Source organism: Candoia aspera, chromosome 5, assembly GCF_035149785.1.
Source record: "Candoia aspera isolate rCanAsp1 chromosome 5, rCanAsp1.hap2, whole genome shotgun sequence".
Taxonomy (NCBI): Eukaryota; Metazoa; Chordata; class Lepidosauria; order Squamata; family Boidae; genus Candoia; species Candoia aspera.
The window spans coordinates 52,101,546-52,120,811 of record NC_086157.1 but is presented as its reverse complement, the minus strand read 5'-3'; the positions used below and the strand labels follow the sequence as shown (position 1 = coordinate 52,120,811).

The window sequence follows — 19,266 nt, the reverse complement described above, 5'->3', positions numbered from 1 at the left end:
GCAGCGTCAGGAAGTCAGAAATGTATCATAGATCTCAAAAAGATTAATAGAGATTTTTGAAATTCCTACTTTAGCCCATCTGCTAAAATGTAAGCCAAATGGCAATATGTATAAATACTTTCAGGCAATTTGAGGGATAATGCAGAGGTAGGCAAAAGCTGTGAGATAACTTGGTTGGATATACCAAAAATTAATATTGTTAGCTAAGCCAATGTATTGATTCATTTTAGGTACCCTGATCAAGATACAAAATGAAATAGTATTTTAGCCATAGAGGATGAACCCATGAAAAGCTTTATAGGCTAAACCTTGTACAATAAATTCTGTAATTATTCCCAGAAGCAATGTAAACTAAATGTAAATTCAGGGGCACAGATTTACCATTGTTTTTGTTCTTAAGCAATTAATAAGAATAAAAGATATTAAGTTGTTAGTGTATATATGAGATGACATAAATATTCATACAAATATTAAAAGATATGAACAACTCACTCCTACTTAGAAATTAATAAAATGGAAACAATAGGATGCAGTATTCAGTGAAACAGAGGCAAACTACAACAAGTTGTGTTATGTCTATACAAACAGAATTTTAGAAGTTCTACATAGAAGAATTTATTTTAAGAGTTACCAGAAAGAAACCTTTAGCCTTATTAAAGGTTATCACTGGCTTTCATTTCAGTATAAAATATTAAAGATTGCTATTAGTTTAAGAATGCTGCATGTTGCATCTCTAGTCCTGAAGACCTAAGGTTCTATCTATCTAGGTTCTCTATATCCATCCATCCATCCATCCATCCATCCATCCATTATATATCTATGTCTATCTATCATCTATCTATCAAAATATAAAAAAACATACTTGAACAATTTAATAATCCTAAGAATGAATGCTTAATTTCAAAATTCAATGAAAGAAAATATTGTTATTGCTTCTCTGAATTCCATTTTGTGATGAAGAGCATCTCCTTTGAATATCCTTGATATGATTTGACTTGGAATTTATTATATTTTGAAGTTCCATGTAAAGATGAAGATTTTTCAAGAACATGGTTCATTCACTTAAAATAAAATTATTATTCACACATTTATATTTGAACTAACTACTTGGCAGACTTTCAGACATGTACATGAAACTTCATGTGTGCCACACATGCTCAGATGAAGATTTGTTACTTTTTTCCCACAGGTCACTGCTCAGTTCCCTGTCTGATCTCTTTAACAGTCAGAAAACTGTCAGAAAACAAATTTTCTCCTGTACGATTATGCTCTTCATTATATCAGTGAGGCAAATATTTCAACTGGTTAAATAATAAATAATTATCCAAAAATTCACAGTTGCCTAGGGTACTAATTACCATGCAGAATTAAAGTAAGAAAGTAAGAAACAACAGATGGAGTTTGCTGTAACTATTACTTTAAAATAATCATAATAAAAAACTTTTCCTTCTGAGAAAAAGGAACAGGCTTCACTAAAAGGAAAGAACATATGGCAATATAGTATAATTGTGTATCATCACATGTATAAGCTGTCTCCCAACAAATTTCTAACAACAGTTTATTTAGAAGAGATATTGAAACTCTTACCCACATCCATCTTTCCATCATTTTAATGTTGTATCCAACATAATTAATTCAGATGAAGGTTTAGGTTGATTCAATTGCAGCACTGATTGGTTATATTATATTTTACTTTTTGAAGAAATTGAAAAATCTGCCTGAAGTGTTTTTTTTTTTTAATGAAAATCAGTTGTTCTGGTTTGGTTTTGTTTCATTTTGTTATAACAGATAGAATTTAGGTTTCTCAACAATGGTGGTATTAAACTTTGGAACAGAACAATTAGCATGGTAAGCAAATTATTTTAAATCTATTTTTTTTCAGTTGGTGGAGAAAATATAACCATCATAGTAATAGAGCCTGTTATCTGTTATCTCATGCAAAACCTGTATGGTTATTTATTTCTACATTGTGCCAGCTGCCACAGATATTATTACATCACACTGGCCAATGAATCTGTGAAACTTTCAAGCTGAAAGACTTTTCATATATTTTGCTATTCAATTCTGAAACATGCTTTAGATGTCTTTGGTGCTTTCACTTAAATGTAATGAAATTTCCAAATTAGACAATTTAAGCTATTTAGTTTGGAAAAAAAAATACCTATGGAATCTAAAGATGCTTTGACACTTCACAAACCCAAGGGAAAAAATATTTGAAGACTAGTGATTACTTGCTGGCGTGATAGGTTCTGCTAAATCAATGGAAACATTTTATTATTCTGATCCAAATTTATGACTTTAATCTTACTTTATATTGTCCTTAAATTACATTTTCAACAAATTGTATGTATGTTATTTCTGACATTGGGAAGTTGAAGTGATTCATTGGCTATTGCTATAAAATTGTAGAAGACAGAAATCAATGAATTTATTTTTATGTTGATTAGTGATCACGTGCTGTTAATGTATTCCAGCTTTTTACTACTTGCATTTTTCACTCTTTCAAAACTTCCACATTCAAACCAAGCATAGGGAGAAGCATGTTTGCTTACCTCCATCTAGTTCTTCTGCACCAAAATGGTTCCTGTAGAATAGCATAATTTCTATCTTGTAGCACTTGTAAATAGTCACTAAACAAACAAGTAGCAGCAGAATAGCGCCAAGCCCTCCAGCAAGCTCAACTGTATACATCAGCTCTGAAAAAAGAATAAAACCTAATAACCATCACATTCTGAACTAAAAGCGGTCATTTATTATCAAATCTTGGGGTAAGGAGTTTTGTTTTCTGAAAGCAGAAACAAAGTGTTTTTCTAGTTTGTTGGTATATTTACACACACATACAGTAGACAGTAGTATTTTTGTGGAGTACAGCTGGTATATGACATATGTAATTCACCAAGGATGAAGCTAAGTATCAGCCCTTTTCTTAGTTTAAGAACTCAAAGACAATTTTACTATTCCCTTTTTTAAAGTACATTGGTGTTTTAATGTCTCCCCCCTTCCCTGGTGCTATACAATTCATAATCTTTCTTCTACTATATAGAAATAGGCTTGATTTTTAAAAAAGTTGAAAATATCACAATTTGTCATTTCTGACATTCTGACATTAAGAGGTGAAACATTACCACTTTCTTTTTTTTTTATAAAGCTTTATTAATTTTTTCAACGTATACATAAAATACAACTAAAAAGAATGAAACAAAGAATACTACAAGAAAAAAGAAAACGAAAAAAGTGCGAAAATACAGAGAAGACTATTAAATGGTGGCTTCCGACTTTCTACAACAAAGATATATATAACTCATTATCAATCTCTTACTCTAATTTAAACTAAGATGAACATTATTTCTATAAAGCATTTCCATCTCTATATGACATTCTCCTCTAAAACAAACTATCTCTCCCTCTTAAAAAAAAATATTTTGTAACATAATTATTCACCTAATAAGCAAATATTCAAATATTATTCCACTTCACTAAAATTTTACTCCTCTCTGCCTACTAAAAAAACAAACAAACAAATAAACCATCTACATTTGGTTAATGTCCTTTTTCCCAAGGTAAATGTCAGAACCAAGCTTGCCTCTGATTCAGAAAGTGAAACTCTTTCAGAGTCAGAGGAGGAATTGGAAACTTACTAGGCTGAAACCCGGAAAACGAAACTCCAGGCTGAGTCAGCAGCTCAGGAAGAATCCCTGGCACTGATTGGGCAAGACTTCAAATCCTCCAATCAGCGCGTGCCAACGATGGGCTGAAAAGTGAATGAAGGAGACGGCAGCCTGATTGGCTTCAGGAGGGTCCAAGCACACCAAAGATCGGGATAAAAGGCAGTCACGTGAAGAGTGACCTGCTGAAGATAACCGATCCTCCAAGCCTCCAGCAATTTTGGAAGAGTCCTTACCTGTGTTGGAGACAGCATCTGTGACCAAAGAGGAATCAGTGCCTTTGCTACGCTCTAAGAGGACTTGAATCCTGCTGCTGCTGCCATCAAGGATCCTTTGATTGCCAAGCTCAGCAGTCTCAGTTTTGCTTCCAGTCTTGAAACTCTGAAATTTTCCAAGTGGCTTCTTCATGCCTTAAAACTCCAGTGCAGCCACATGTCTTCAGTCCCAGCCAACCATGCTTTATGTGCTCAGTTGTGTTGAAGCGTTTCACACCTTTCTTGTTCAGGATCTGGCATCCAGCCCAGTCTGGGGCTTCCAGCCAAGTCCAGTCTTGCTCTGAGTTCCCAGCCTTGCTCCAAGTCTCCAGTCCAGAGAATCCAGCCTAGTCCGGGGCTTCCAGCTGAGTCCAGTCTTGCATCAATTTCCAGTCACGTTCCAGGTCTCCAGTCCAGAGAATTCAGCCTAATTCAGGGCTCCCAATTGAGTCTAGCCTTGCTTTGAGTTCCAGTCTTGCTTCAAGTCTTCAACCCAGTTCAGAGTCTCTAGTCAAGTCCTGCCTTGTTCCCAATTCCTAGTCCTGCTTCGAGGTTCCAGTTGCTGCTTTCAGTCCAGTGCACGTCTGCAGCTACCCAGTGCTCCAGTGCCAGAGCAGTTCCAGTACTGTTCCAGTTCGAGAACTGTTGTCTTCAGTACCTTGCGTTCCAGTCTCAGCTTCCAGTTCCAGCCAGAAGTCCTGTCCACTGCCTTGTGTTCCAGTTGGATTCATTGAACCAAGTTTTTGTATAGCAAGGACTTATTTACTGTAAATAGTTATTTAATAAAGAGTATTTTTGATATTACTCTGCCTGGTTGCATAGTGTGAACAAGACAGTAAAATCATTATCCCCAAAATGAAAACATCAGTCTAAACCTTTAAGAGACCATCCTGATAAACACATCTAAACAATTATCTGACTTCAAAACAGACTAAGGCATTTCTTGTACATATCTCAGTATTACACACAAAGCTTCCCCTTACAGGTCTCAAATTCAGCAGCCAGCTTTGATTCTTGGTCTCAATTTTCCAGGAACACAGCCAATTGTACAGTATCTCTCCCTTTGCACCTGAAACTCTTCTTTTTTCAAAATCACACTTAACTCTCCACAGTCCAATTTTTCTCCTTTCACTTTTTGACTTGGAAACATTAATCCTCATTTTCTTCTTTAACGAAGGAGCACTATCCTCAAAGTAGTTTTCACTCGTCTTCTTTTTCAGGCTGTTGGTAGGCTTTAGATTCCACAAGTTTATTTATTAATTTATTATTCATATTTCTATTACTGCCCATCTCCCCCCAAAAAGTTGTAGGAGATGGGCAGATGTCAAGATAGAGTTCTTTAAAGATTGTTTTCATTTCTTCCATGTTTCTCCACAGTGTGTTATCAGGAGAAAAAAGATGTAAACAAAAGCCGTTCTCACAGGGAAACAGAGACAGATAGCTCAAAATTCAACTCCACCGATTCAGCAAAGTAGATAAATCTTTTATAATCCTCAAAACATTAAGAAAATGGCAACAAAACAGCCAAAATCTTTAAAATCGCAATATTAGAATTTAAATATTAAAAAGCCAACTTTCCAAATTAATAAATTCCAAAAATAATGAAAATCACCAAGAGCTTTGCATTTCTTTGTTGCAAAAGGGCTATCTTCAGTAACAAAGAAACAAAACAAAACAAAAAAACCCTTGGTGTTTTAGAAATGGGGTGGCAAGATTTAGTGTTTGTTTTACGGCTTCGGTGCAGCCCCGAATCTGATGACATCTGCACTTCCCAGCATTCTCAATCACAGATTGATCATGGGGACTCCATTCTGCAACCCGCCCCCCCCCTCAAGAAAATGCTTGCCCAGAGAACAGAAGGGATGATTTCCTGGATTCTCCTTACCCTGGGAATTCTTCAGGCTGCAGGGACCCAGCCTGTGCCCAGAAAATGCTGTGCCGTTAGCACTGCTTAAACAAGCAGTACCTCTCAGTCTGCCATTCCCCACAGGAAGCCCAAGAGGTGAAACGTTACCACTTTATTGTGTTGCATTGAACCATGGGAGATTGTATGATTGATTGAAATCACTGTCAGTTTAGTTTAGAAAGAAGAAAAGGCTTGAGCAAATGTGGTTAAATCTGTCTATCAACAGTAATCTGTGTGGTTATATAATCTATGAGATTATCACAGTAAATGGTAACATCATCATTGGTCATTGCCTTCACATTTGCCAAGCAGGTAAAGACATGCACATTTCCCTTTGGAGGCAACAGTATTTGTGTTTGTCTATGGTGGATGAAAAACTACTAATAAAGCTGCAGTTCCAGACCATTTCCCTTTAAATAATGCCAATAAAGATTTGATTTCTTTGTACATGATTTCAGTGTCATTAGGATTTTGATAATTAGTGAATTATCACTAATGAAGAAGAACTGTATATCATTCTAAAAAGCATTAAAAATAGCTTGGATAGTAATTTGTGTAGGATTTACCTTTAACCGCCCAGAGTCCCCCATATGAAGGAGATGGGTGGTGATAAAAATACGATAAATAAATAAATAAATAAAAATAAATAAAAATGAGTTGTGGCTGGAGTAAAAAACAAGACTAATAGAAGAATGTAGACTGAAACAATTATGCTTGTACTCCCTGCTAACTACATGCATACACACACACACACACACAGAGTACATACACGTGCACGAGTGCATGTGCACACACACACACAGGCACTAAGCACCAGATCCTTAGAAGCAGGGGTCTACCACACTAGACAGGACCGAGGTGCAGACTGTGCAGAGAGGCCTCAGAGACAGTCCAGCTCATAATGGCAGGGTGTAAGATGCAGGCAGGAACAGCATACACTGAATGGCACAACCAAGTAGCTGGCATTGTGTACAGGAACATCTGCACGGTGTATGGGCTAGACCCTCCCAAGTCCAGATGGGAGATTCCACAGAAGGTCGTGGAGAATGACAAAGCTAAAATCCTGTGGGACTTCCAGATCCAGATGGACAGGCAGGTACTAGCCAATCAACCAGACATTGTGGTAGTAGACAAGGACCAGAAGACAGCAGTGGTGATAGATGTAGCAGTGTCAAGTGACAGCAACATCAGGAAGAAGGAGCATGAGAAACTGGAGAAGTACCAGGGCCTGAAGGAGGAACTAGAGAGGATGTGGAAAGTGGAGGCCAAAGTCATCCCTGTGGTGGTAGGAGCACTCGGGGCTGTGACTTCAAAGCTGGGAGAGTGGCTCCAACAGATCCCACGAGCAACATCACAACTTTCTGTCAGAAGAGTGCAATGCTAGGAACAGCTAAGATACTCAAAGAACCCTCAAACTGTCAGGCTTCTGGTAGAGGACTTGAGGTTGAGGAAGACACATTCCACCCACAAGGGTGAGAAGGGATTTTTTTTATAACTGGCTATAAATCTGATTAAACTTATAAAAAATTGACTGTGCACCCATGCTTCATTCTACAGATCTAAGTGGTGTGTCATGGAAATATATTGAAAGAGAATAGCATAACCATCAGTTATATCTGTGCAGGATTCATTTGGACCCTCAGTACTGTAAAGTTTGCAGAGGTTCCATGAATGTTGTTATGGCTGGGGAACACAATGTGAACACAAGTTTAATGCAATTGATGACACTGACATTCAGAATACATAGGTTGTTAGCTTTAGGAATATTATTATTTTGTGCTTGTTAGCTCAAGAATCTGATAAAAATCTTATGTCACAGTAAATACATTGATCTTTAAGATGCTACAGGACCCTTACTCTTTTCTTGAAAGAGTCTAGCATGTCTAGCATGAGCAACTCTACAAGATCTTTATCCTGGTTGTTACGTAGGATTTAGTTCAGAGTGCCTACTGGTGCACAGCGCCATATATTTCAGTTAGAAGATGGCAAACATAGAAGGAAAAACATAAGCAACAATATTTATTTTCTGTGCTTAGGTATGTTTATACTTCTATTATGGAGATGCATGCAGCTGCTATAAAAGCTTCAGAATCCTCTAGCAGGAAATAAAATGTAATTATATATGATTTTTGTTCTTTAAAGAGTTTATTGTTCATACTGTTCTCTTCAAAACTGTGGTATAATTTCCTTTATATTCTAAAGTTTTTAGCTCCACATATTTGACATATTTCTTATCTACAGGAAAAATAAATAAACCCAGAACAGTTAAATTAAAATCACTATAAAATGGAGTAGAAATGAAATGGAAATAGAAATTATACAGCATAGCCTTACCATAATTCTTTTTATCAGTTTCTGTCACAGGTGATGCAGCTGTTCAGCAGTAAACAGAAGATGGGAGTTTAATGTGCTAGGTTGCTAAATTCAAACGGCACCATTTATGTCCCTTCAGTAATAATGATGCATCAAAGCAAGGAGAAAATATCAGCATAAAAAAACCTACCCTAGCATTATCAGACTAAACCTGAATGATTTCATAGAATTTTTTGTCAGCAAGTATAATGTGTGTTGCCAAATGTACATGCTCCTAAAAACACCTCATTTGGAACCTTTAAAAAGGTTTCATTGTTACAGCTGTCAAATCCCTATAGCAAATACATTTGTTTGTTTCAGTACAAAAGAGTGTGATATAATTTTGTTTAAATGTTCATGGTCCATGTCCTCATTCCCTGATTTGGTATGCAATCTGTAGTTGCTGTCCACAGCATTCCTCACAATCTAGTTTGGACTGAAATTTCTGTGGGGAAGCCCAGCCATCCCTATCTGGCTTATAAACTTTTAAACTATAAGCCCTGAGCTCCCCAAACTCAAAAAACTATAGGCTATTTGGGAGCTTGAAGTGAAACCCTTCCACCTCAGGTCACTGGAAAAAGGGTGAAATGGTGTACCACTCCTCTTCTTTTAGGAAAAAAGCACAGGGAAAAATAGAAAGCTTGGTAAAATAAAAAAGGTAATAAAGCAATTATCTTGGGGATTGAGCCAGCAACCTTTGTTTAGAAACCACGAATTTTAGCCATTATGCTGTTAGAGAACTCTTGGAAAGAGTAGCTCTAAAAGACATTCAAAAGAAATAGGACAATAAGATTTTTTTTTTAAAAAAACTTGCTTATTGTGCCTGCACATATGTACATTTTTATGCTTGGATATACAAATTCAATTTAGCATTCTGTGTATAGTATGTATATATATACATGTTGCGTACATGTAATGTACTGTATTACACCTATAAAAATATATATGTTTATGTGCAGAAAGACCAACTTATATGAAGGAAAATAATTGGCTATTGCTTTCCTGGAACAGAAAAGAGTAAACAGAGCAGCAGTAGAATTGTACAATGAGAGGTTGTGGTACCTACAGTCCAGACTGAATATGTTGCAAGCTGTTGCCAAAGTCTCTCAGTCTGAACAAAATTTTCTTAAGCCAATTTAGAGTTAAGCTGGCATGAGCACAAGACAGGAGCAGCTTAAACATTAAATGTGGATAAGCCCTAAATCTAATTTAACCACAATAAATGGATCAACAGAAAAGGAAGCTGCACAGAGGCTTGGCAATGCATGCATGATTTACTTATTTTTTAGGATGTTTTTATTCCCCCTTTTATTATTTTTATAAATAACTCAAGGTGGTGAACATACCAAATACTCCTTCCTCCTCCTATTTTCCCCACAACAGCAACCCTGTGAGGTGAGTCGGACTGAGAGAGAGTGACTGGCCCAAGGTCACCCAGCCGGCTTTCATGCCTAAGGCGGGACAAGAATTCTCAGTCTCCTGGTTTCTAGCCTGGAGCCTTAACCACTAGACCAAACTGACTCTTTATTGGGCATTATAGGAAAAGTTCCTGTAATTGTTGTGGATTCCAGTCATTTTAGAGGCAATGTAAGGTCCTATGTGTGTGTGGCAGATGCCCACCATAAAATTTAGCCTTTGGAATCCATTAATTCAATACAGGAACCTGTTCCCCCCTCTACTTTGGGAATTTACTGGATGAAATCAGTACAAATGAAAAGCATAATGGTCTTAAGTCTATATGGAATGTAAACAAGGAAGCAAAACACAGATATATAAGTGTTATAAATATATAACATGTTGTATTATTATTAGAGATCTAACATTACATTACATTTTTAATTTAAATTTAAACCTTTTTAAAAAGATTTCTTTTACTACTCAAGTTCCTTGCAATGTGAGATGCATTATTTTTTAAAAAGGGTGGGGGAAAACAACTGCAGTTCAAATCAAGCATGCCTATTTTGCTCTTGTGTTTTAATATTAAACTACAGGTCCTGTCCTTTTTGAGGAATCAGAACTCTAAAAACTCTCAATGAAAATTACCAGACATTTCCTATGGGAAATAGCATTATGACAAGCACAGCAAATAAATGAGTGTCAAATAGCTACATCTGGGGACAAAGCAATCATTCAGCAGTTAACAATATTCTTTTGGCAGCACAAGTCTAAATTTACTTTAAGAGAAAATCCATTAGTAGCAACTGAAGTATGTTTTTGGGGAGTAGGGGTTGGTTGTTTAAATAATAATAAATTGTTTCAATTTCCTATAAGCAGTGTGATCAAAGCATAGATCTGTTCTCTTATCTGGATAATTAAATCACCAACCTCAGTGAAAGAACACTAATTAAAATAAAATGTTCATATTTTCTGGACTCATTGAATGGCATCATGAATGATAGATGCATTTATTTGATAAAAATTCTGCCATAATTATCAGTCACATTTATGGGCTATATCTTTCATCTGCACCTGTTTTTAATTTCTGATGAATTTCCTCAGCAATGACACACAGGTAATTTGCTTATCATTAACTGCTTTTGCACAGAGAAGTAAATAATGAAAGAATGTTCCCAGAACATTCATCCACCATATATTTTGCTTTTATAGGCTTCAAACTTAATGATCTGTTGTGATATGCTATATTTCTATCACATATAACTGTGCACTGAATGTCACATTTTTAAAGAATTATTAATTAATATGTTGAAATAAATATATGATTCTCAACTGCACAGTATTTATATATGATTTTTTCAAATATTTCCTCCAGTTGTTTCATGCGTTGCATTCATTTTTTTTCCATTCTTACAGAAACAGCTGTGCTGATTTCCTATAACAGAGGTAGATAATTAATAAATTATATCAGAGTTTATTTTGTTTAAAGACTAAGCACTTAACTTACTTAAAAGGGATGCTAAACTAGAAACTGTGTCTCTTTGAAAGACCAATCTCTAAGTACAAAAGCTAGTTCTGAAATTCATCATGAAATCACTATCATGAAGATACTTCCCTTGGTTCACCATAGATACAAGGCAAAACAATATTTTTAATTTTGTTATATTATGTCAAAAAGTATTGATTTTATCCAGTATGTTTTTCACTGCTCCCACAACATGTTATTTTGCATGGCTTCCTAAATCACTGTTCCATGAAAACTTACACTTGACAGCTTTTTCACAGCTCTGTCTAAACACATTTTAGACAGAGAATCATTTATCTTACTTTTACAAACACACAAGTTTTCATGCAATTTGTTTGGCTGCTTCATTAGACATGCAAATTCTGGGCTGGAAATGGAAACTTAGCTTAATAATGCAGAAGTGCCAAAGCTTTTTCTTCTTGATCACAGTGACAATAGAAAGATTAAGAGAAAATTATGGAAATAAAATTAATTATCAGCCTTTTCCTTGTTTAAAATGGTGATAGTTGTTTGACTAATAGCCATCAAAACACCAAGATTTCTTCTCCAAAACTTTCCTATAGTGCCAGGTGCTATAAATCTGGACCTGCTAAATATTCTGCCTATTATTTGCTTTGCTTTAAAATGCATTGTTTCAATTTTTTTTTCCCAGTAAAAAGATTGTAAACTCCCAGATGTTCATGCTTTCCTGGGTCAGGTGGGAGATTCACCGCTTAACTATTGAAATGCTTCCAGAAACCCATAGGAAGATTTTAAGAGCTATTTCTAAATTAAAATAATTGCCATAAGTAACCCTCAGTTGCTTTTAGGAATCTCTTAATAAAAATGCTTATTAAGATGATATTAAATTAGTGTCCTGCTATCCTGACTACACAGCTCATTATTCACATTTTATAGTGCTATGATTTGGTTAAAAATGTGCTAGTTGAGATTCAGCTTTACCAGACAGATGGAGCTTATCCTTCAGAACAGAGCTAGAGTTGAAGCGGGAAATAGTTGCCTCATATAATATTTGAATTAAATTGCTCAGTGTCCATGTTCATGAAGGGCTTATCCCTGAACATGGAAACAGATTCTGCAGATGCGCCCTGGGTAAACATAATAATAAATAATAGAAGCAATTGAATATTGATATAAAAATAGACACATGGTTTTACAGAATGGATGAATCATTCCTCCATTTTCTTTGCAAGATGCAGGGTTCAGTAGAAAGTGATTTATTTATTCAGAAATCTAAGTGCCATTTATTTCTTGAAATATAATACTGGTCATTTAAATACCATTTATTTAAACAACACAGTCATTTTTTTATTGGAAAAGAGACCAGCATCAGTTGCATGAGTCATAATTACAAAGCAAAAAGTCTGAGATATCAGATCAAGGCTAGTTAATTCAACATCCAATTTCTTTGTTTGGCAAATAGACACCTCTAGGAGTAAAAAAGCAGATGGGTTTCCATCATTCTCTCAATAGAATGAAGGAATATATTATGCAGTGCCAGAAGGATCAACCCTGGGTCCTCTGCCATCTTCATTAATGTGAAATAGGAGGAATGCTTATAAAACTTGTAGGGGTCACAAAATTGGGACAGCTAATATACAAGAAAATAGAAATAAAATTCAAAATAAATTATTTAGTTTGAATAACTGGAGGAATGGGTTGAAAGCCACAGAATAAAAGTTAACAGACACAGCTGCAAAGTTATTCATGTGGGAAACAAAAATGAAATGTACAGTATAGGATAGGGATGCCTGATTATACCTGCAAAAAAATAAATAAATCTAGGAGTAATAATTGATTAGAAAATGAATATGAGGCAGTAACATGATATGGTGGTAAAGAAGGCAAAGGACACTTTAAACTCCATCAGAAGAGAATAATTTCCAAATCACAAAAAGTACAATAAATTTTCTACTCTCTTCTGCTTTGGTCAGGAGCCATCTCAAGTATTGTGTTCAGTACTGGCCATCACAGAGATTCATAGAAATTATAACAACTTCTGAGGATATTTATTTATTTATTTCAAACATTTATATAGCTGCCCATCTTTTACCAATCTCTGGATGGCTTACAACTAAGAGTTAAAATAACATCTGTTTACAATAAAAAATATTAAAACCAAAAAATTAAAACCTAAGGACCTAGCTAAACTTCCACGCAGCTCATAAGTATATCTCACAATCTCATCTTCTCCCAGTGCATGGAGGAAAAGCCAAGTCTTAAGTGGTTTTCTGAAGGTTAAAAGAGTGGGGTCCTGCTGAATTTCAGGGAGATGGGTGTTCCAAAGGGCAGGGGCTGCCATGGAAAAGGTATGCTTCCTACATTTAAGGGAGGGGACTAGGAATGTGCCCACCCTATCCAATCTGGTATGACAGCAGATGTCCTTAGGGAAGGGCAGTCCCACAAATAACCTGGTCCCATGCCGTACAGGACTTTAAAGGCAATAACGAGCACCTAGAATTGCACCTGGAAGGAAAGTGGGAGCCAGTGCAGCTTTTGCAGAAGAGGTGTAATATGGATGAACCTAGAGGCACTCAACACTATGTGCACCGTCTCATTCTGGAACTGTTGTAACTTCCTGGTGGAGAATGGCAACAGAGGTGATCAGACTAGTAAAAAAAATCATGAAAAGAAAGGTTGATAGAGCTGGGATTGTTCAGTGAGTAGAGACATGATAGCACTCTTTGAGTACTTGAAAGGCTTGTACTGAAGAAGGTGAAGACCTCTTCTGTGTCTAACTAGAAGGCAGAACACAAAATAATGGATTTAAGTTACAGGATCTCAGATTTGTGACTCACCATTAGGAGAAAATAAACAAACAAACAAACAAACAAACAAATAAATAAGAGCAGTGACAGTGGAACCAGCTACTCCTAGTGGTGGTAGGTTCCCCTTTATTGAAACTGAATATGTTCAAGGACAGGCTATGCAGCTCTTAGTCCAGCATGCTTTAATTTGGATTCCTGCTCTGAGCAGAAGATTGGCCTAAATGGCTATTTTTTCTCTTTTTCTCTCCCTCCCTCTCTCTCTCTCTCACACACAGATAAACAGTGTGTGTGTGTGTGTGTGTATAATATGAATTAAACTTTTAAACAAGAATATAAAAACACAACTAATATAAAGTAGGGGAAAGAAAGAAAAAGAAAGAAAAAAGATATAAAGAAGTGGCTTCTGATATTCTTCACAGCAGTTACAAATACAAATACATTTTAACCTCTCTTTCTAAAGTTTTAAATGGCTCTTTTCAACTCCAAAATTCCTCGATTTGTTCTGTTTGATTGTCTCAGCCTAGTTTTTTGTATTATAGAGTATGAAAAGATAAAACTTTCCTCCACTTTTTAAATACCCCTAATATTGAGGCAAACTAAATAGTGTCCTCTTTCTCTGTATTGAACTGGGACTATGAAATCATGACCCAGATCTACTAGGTATAATACAACATCAGTATAAATGTTGAAGTCCCCCAGGGGCACCCCTAGGGCACATTGTCTGATGGTACAACCTCCCACTGATGTGAAGATTAGCATTTTTAGAATGATTTGGAAGGCGGAGCAGCACTGGTGCCTCCTAAGCTTTGTGCCATAGGCCAGTGCCTACTGGGCCTTAGCCTAAAGCTGACCCTGGTTGGAAGGTATTGCTGGTTTGTTGTGTGAAGGGACAGTGAATTACAGTGAGTTGACTGGAACTTTGTGTAACCAAAACATTAAACTTGGGAGAAAGAACAATCTCTAGGATGAGCAAGGAAAAATTGAGAAGGCATTAATAAAAGAAATAGGCCATAGTAAGTTTACTAAGTATCTATCAGGTAAATATAGCTTTCTGGAGAAAATTCTAGATAAAAACTTGGTTTCTAAGGGATAAATTTCTGTAATCACTTGGGTGAACTGCATTGGTCATGGAGTATGAAGTTTAATCAAAACAGGAATTTTATGAGGAAAAAATCACAGAATATACAATTTCAGATGTAGCTGATCAGGACATATGTCACTATTAAACGTTTATAAATTAAGAGATAAATGAGTTTCAAAACATCTATTATATTTTTCCTATTCATCTTCAATGTCATACTTGGAGTTTTACCAAATAACTAATTTATTGTAAAAATTTAGATAAATAAATAGTTTTCAGAGCAAATTATTATTGTTTCATGAAGTGGATTTATTAGCTCATTAATTAGCTTATGTTTTATACAAAAATGAATCAGAATGTTAGAAAAAAGAAGCTACATACATAGAAGCCATCTACAATTCAGTGAGTATTTTCTGTAATAATGAATAGAAAAAATAGGGACCAAAGAATCAGGTTCATTGCCAACAGACCATAATTTCCAACAAAATCAACAGCAAGTCATTCATTTGTTCTTTTGGAGGACAATAATAGGAAAATATTATTAACTGGGATTATATAAAGAGTTAGGATTAAAAGTGGCATGTTATAGGAGAGGGAAGAAAATATCTTCATATATTTAGGGCTCATTTCAGAAAAAAAAAAGTTGACAATTGCTGTATTTTTTTACTGTAATGGAGGAATAAACACAGGAGATCATAAAAAGAGAAAGAATATGGGAATTATTCCTTTTCATTAGTAGATAATGAATAAGCAAGAAAGACATTTTGTACACAGTATGCAAGAATCACTGATGATATAGAACTGGTTACAAAATTGTTGTTGTTGTTTATTTGTTTAGTCGCTTCCGACTCTTTGTAACTTCATGGACCAGCCCACACCAGAGCTTCCTGTCGATAGGTTACAAAATAAGCAAATAAATAAAATGCTGGATTTTATAGAAAACGTTCCATATCTTTGAAAAGAACCATAGCTTAAAATTCAAGTTGAAAAATTCTAAGAAGTAATTATGACATCAGAAGTTCCTTTGCAATTTCAAGTTGCTCTGTAATTAAATAAGACTACAGGAGGTAAGTTCCATGTTGTGAAAAAGTCTCATATTACAGCAGTACCAGTAAATGTATATGTTCTCTTCATTTACTATTATATTATATTGAATTATTAAGAGCTATTATATTAATAAAACATGAGCTTTCATCTCCTTCTACTACTCTCTTTCTCTACTATAAAGCTGTACAACATGTAGTCTCTGTATATGTAAAGCTTCTACATCCAGTTATGTTGAACTGCAACCACTATAATTTCCATGTTGGCTGGGAGATTATAGAAGCTGTAGCTCATACATTTGAAGACAAGATGGGTTAGATTGTATTCATATAATTCTAGCTTTAGAAAATGACTATATTATTCTAGTATATCTGTTACAAGTTGAAATGGCAAAGGACTTAGGTCATTTGCATAACTGTTGTTTATTCGTTCAGTTGCTTCCGACTCTTTGTGACTTCATGGACCAGCCCACGCCAGAGCTTCCTGTCGGTCATCAACACCCCCAGCTCCCCCAGGGACAAGTCCGTCACCTCTAGAATATCATCCATCCATCTTGCCCTTGGTCGGCCCCTCTTCCTTTTGCCTTCCACTCTCCCTAGCATCAGCATCTTCTCCAGGGTGTCCTGTCTTCTCATTATGTGGCCAAAGTATTTCAGTTTTGCCTTTAATATCCCTCAAGTGAGCAGTCTGGCTTTATTTCCTGGAGGATGGACTGGTTTGATCTTCTGGCAGTCCAAGGCACACTCAGAATTTTCCTCCAACACCACAGTTCAAAAGCATTGATTTTCCTTCCCTCAGCCTTCCTTATGGTCCAGTTCTCGCAGCCATATGTTACTACGGGGAACACCATTGTTTTAACTATGCGGACCTTTGTTGTCAGTGTGATGTCTCTGCTCTTAACTATTTTATCAAGATTTCTCATTGCTCTTCTCCCAAGGATTAAGTGTCTTCTGATTTCCTGACTGCAGTCAGCATCTGCAATAATCTTTGCACCTAGAAATACAAAGTCTTTCACTGCTTCTACATTTTCTCCCTCTATTTGCCAGTTTTCAATCAAGCTGGTTGCCATAATCTTGTTTTTTTGATGTTTAGCTGCAAGCCAGCTTTTGCACTTTCTTCTTTCACTTGATCATAAGGCTCCTCAGTTCCTCTTTGCTTTCAGCCATCAAAGTGGTATCATCTGCATATCTGAGATTGTTAATGTTTCTTCCAGCAATTTTAACTCCAGCCTTGGATTCCTCAAGCCCAGCATGTTGCATGATGTGTTCTGCGTACAAGTTGAATAGGTAGGGTGAGAGTATACAGCCCTGCCGTACTCCTTTCCCAATCTTAAACCAGTCTGTTGTTCCATGGTCTGTTCGTACCGTCGCTACTTGGTCATTATACAGATTCCTCAAGAGGCATACAAGATGACTTGGTATCCCCGTACTGCTAAGAACTTGCCACAATTTGTTATGGTCCACACAGTCAAAGGCTTTAGAATAGTCAATAAAACAGAAATAGATCTTTTTCTGAAACTGCCTGGCTTTTTCCATTATCCAGCGGATATTGGCAATTTGGTCCCGAGTTCCTTTGCCTTTTCTAAACCCAGCTTATACATCTGGCAATTCTCGGTCCATGAATTGCTGAAGTCTACCTTGCAGGATCTTGAGCATTACCTTACTGGCATGTGAAATGAGTGCCACTGTTCGATCGTTTGAACATTCTTTAGTGTTTCCCTTTTTTGGTATGGGGATATAAGTTGATTTTGTGCAAATGCATAAAATGGAATAAAATAGTTATCTATATTTCCAAAAGTTGCCTAAAATCTCTGCCTACAATGATTAAACATTGCTTAATCTTGATAATGTTAGTACTGTGAAAAAGAACAAATCGGAGTGAAAAAGCAGGATCAATGCTTCTTCAAATGGAAATACTATTTTACAAAATATTTTGATTTTTGAGAAAACTAGCAAATACTTGTAGGTTACAATGGTGACCTGCCAGATAATATAGTTTGTATGTTCTAACTCAGTAAATAATTAACTAAACATTTATATATATTATATTGGATTGTTCTTTTTTCAGTCTTTTAGTTTTATCTTTCTTTTAGAATTTTTGCTTATTTTATAATTGTTGTGATTTTAATATGTTATTTTTATATTTGCTAGGCACATTGATAGCATAGGTCAAAAAATGGATTAAAAAGTTCTCACTATTAATATATACGTTAACATTTAAGGAAAAAAATATATTCACTTCATATTCCATGACATAAGCATAACTAACCAGGCAATTTGATGCCTATGCATGCCTATAAAAAAATGAAAATAAAAATGACCCATTGAACTTGTGGGACTTTCTTATTTGTAAGAAAATAATATATAATTACAGCTTAACTTGCAATTTTATCAAATAACAGGAATGACTAAACTGATGAAAGCCTAATTGCATGTAATATATGCCCCAGAATTACCAAAACAGAATTCACACCTAACAAATCTTTTACATAATACAGATGGAAGTCCAAGCAGAGAAATACCATTAAGAAATGTTGCTATGGTGAGATAATTTTTTAAAGCCAGCAACTATACAGAGCTTTTCCAGTTTGAAAACTTGTTTGATTTTTTAAAATAAATCTTTCATGGCTAATTTCTCAATTTACAGAAAATGTCAAAATGCAAAGTATATTGAGTATATCTAGGTATCTTTCATATTTCACAGACCTAATCAAATAACTTCACCAACTTCACCAACAATTGAGATCCTCTGTTTTTCTAACTTGTCCATTTGCATCAGTTCTGAGAATTTTTTAAATCATATCCCTGTTTTCCTAGCAGCAAATTGACATTTTGATTAATTTCTATTATTATTGTTAAAGTGAGAGAGACAGAGACAGAGAGAGAAAATGAGAATAATTGTCCTGGTATAGCTATAAGCTTTTTTTCTGTGATACTTAGTTTATTTTTTACTCTATAAACATGATAAAATCCATAATCTCAAAAAATACTTGTCATTGGGAAAATATGCATTACTGTCTCTAGAGTGGGATGCACACAAGAATCGCAATGCCCATAGTCCCAGCTTGTGCAGGAATGCATTTCTTGGATTAATGGAATGGAGGACAGTGGGAGGTCTCCAGCCTCAGGAACCGGGGGCCCCTATTGCTGCCTTTTGGTGGGGTAGAGGTGGGCCAAAATATTATGGTGCTCTGGCATGGGGAGATATAGTGGGAGACAGGGAACAGACCATTCTCGGAGAAGGTAGGGCTGTTGAATTATGTCAGTTTTGCGTTCT

At 35.7% G+C, this 19,266-nt stretch overlaps 1 protein-coding gene across 1 annotated transcript in view; it reads right to left on the bottom strand.

The window, feature by feature from the left end:
- IL1RAPL1 (interleukin 1 receptor accessory protein like 1) overlaps positions 1-19,266 on the bottom strand; it is an 826,443-nt gene that overhangs the window by 16,861 nt on the left and 790,316 nt on the right. The window contains exon 9 of the mRNA XM_063305201.1: positions 2,553-2,696. Coding sequence (XP_063161271.1) covers positions 2,553-2,696 — 144 coding nt within the window. The remainder of the gene's footprint in view (positions 1-2,552; positions 2,697-19,266) is intronic.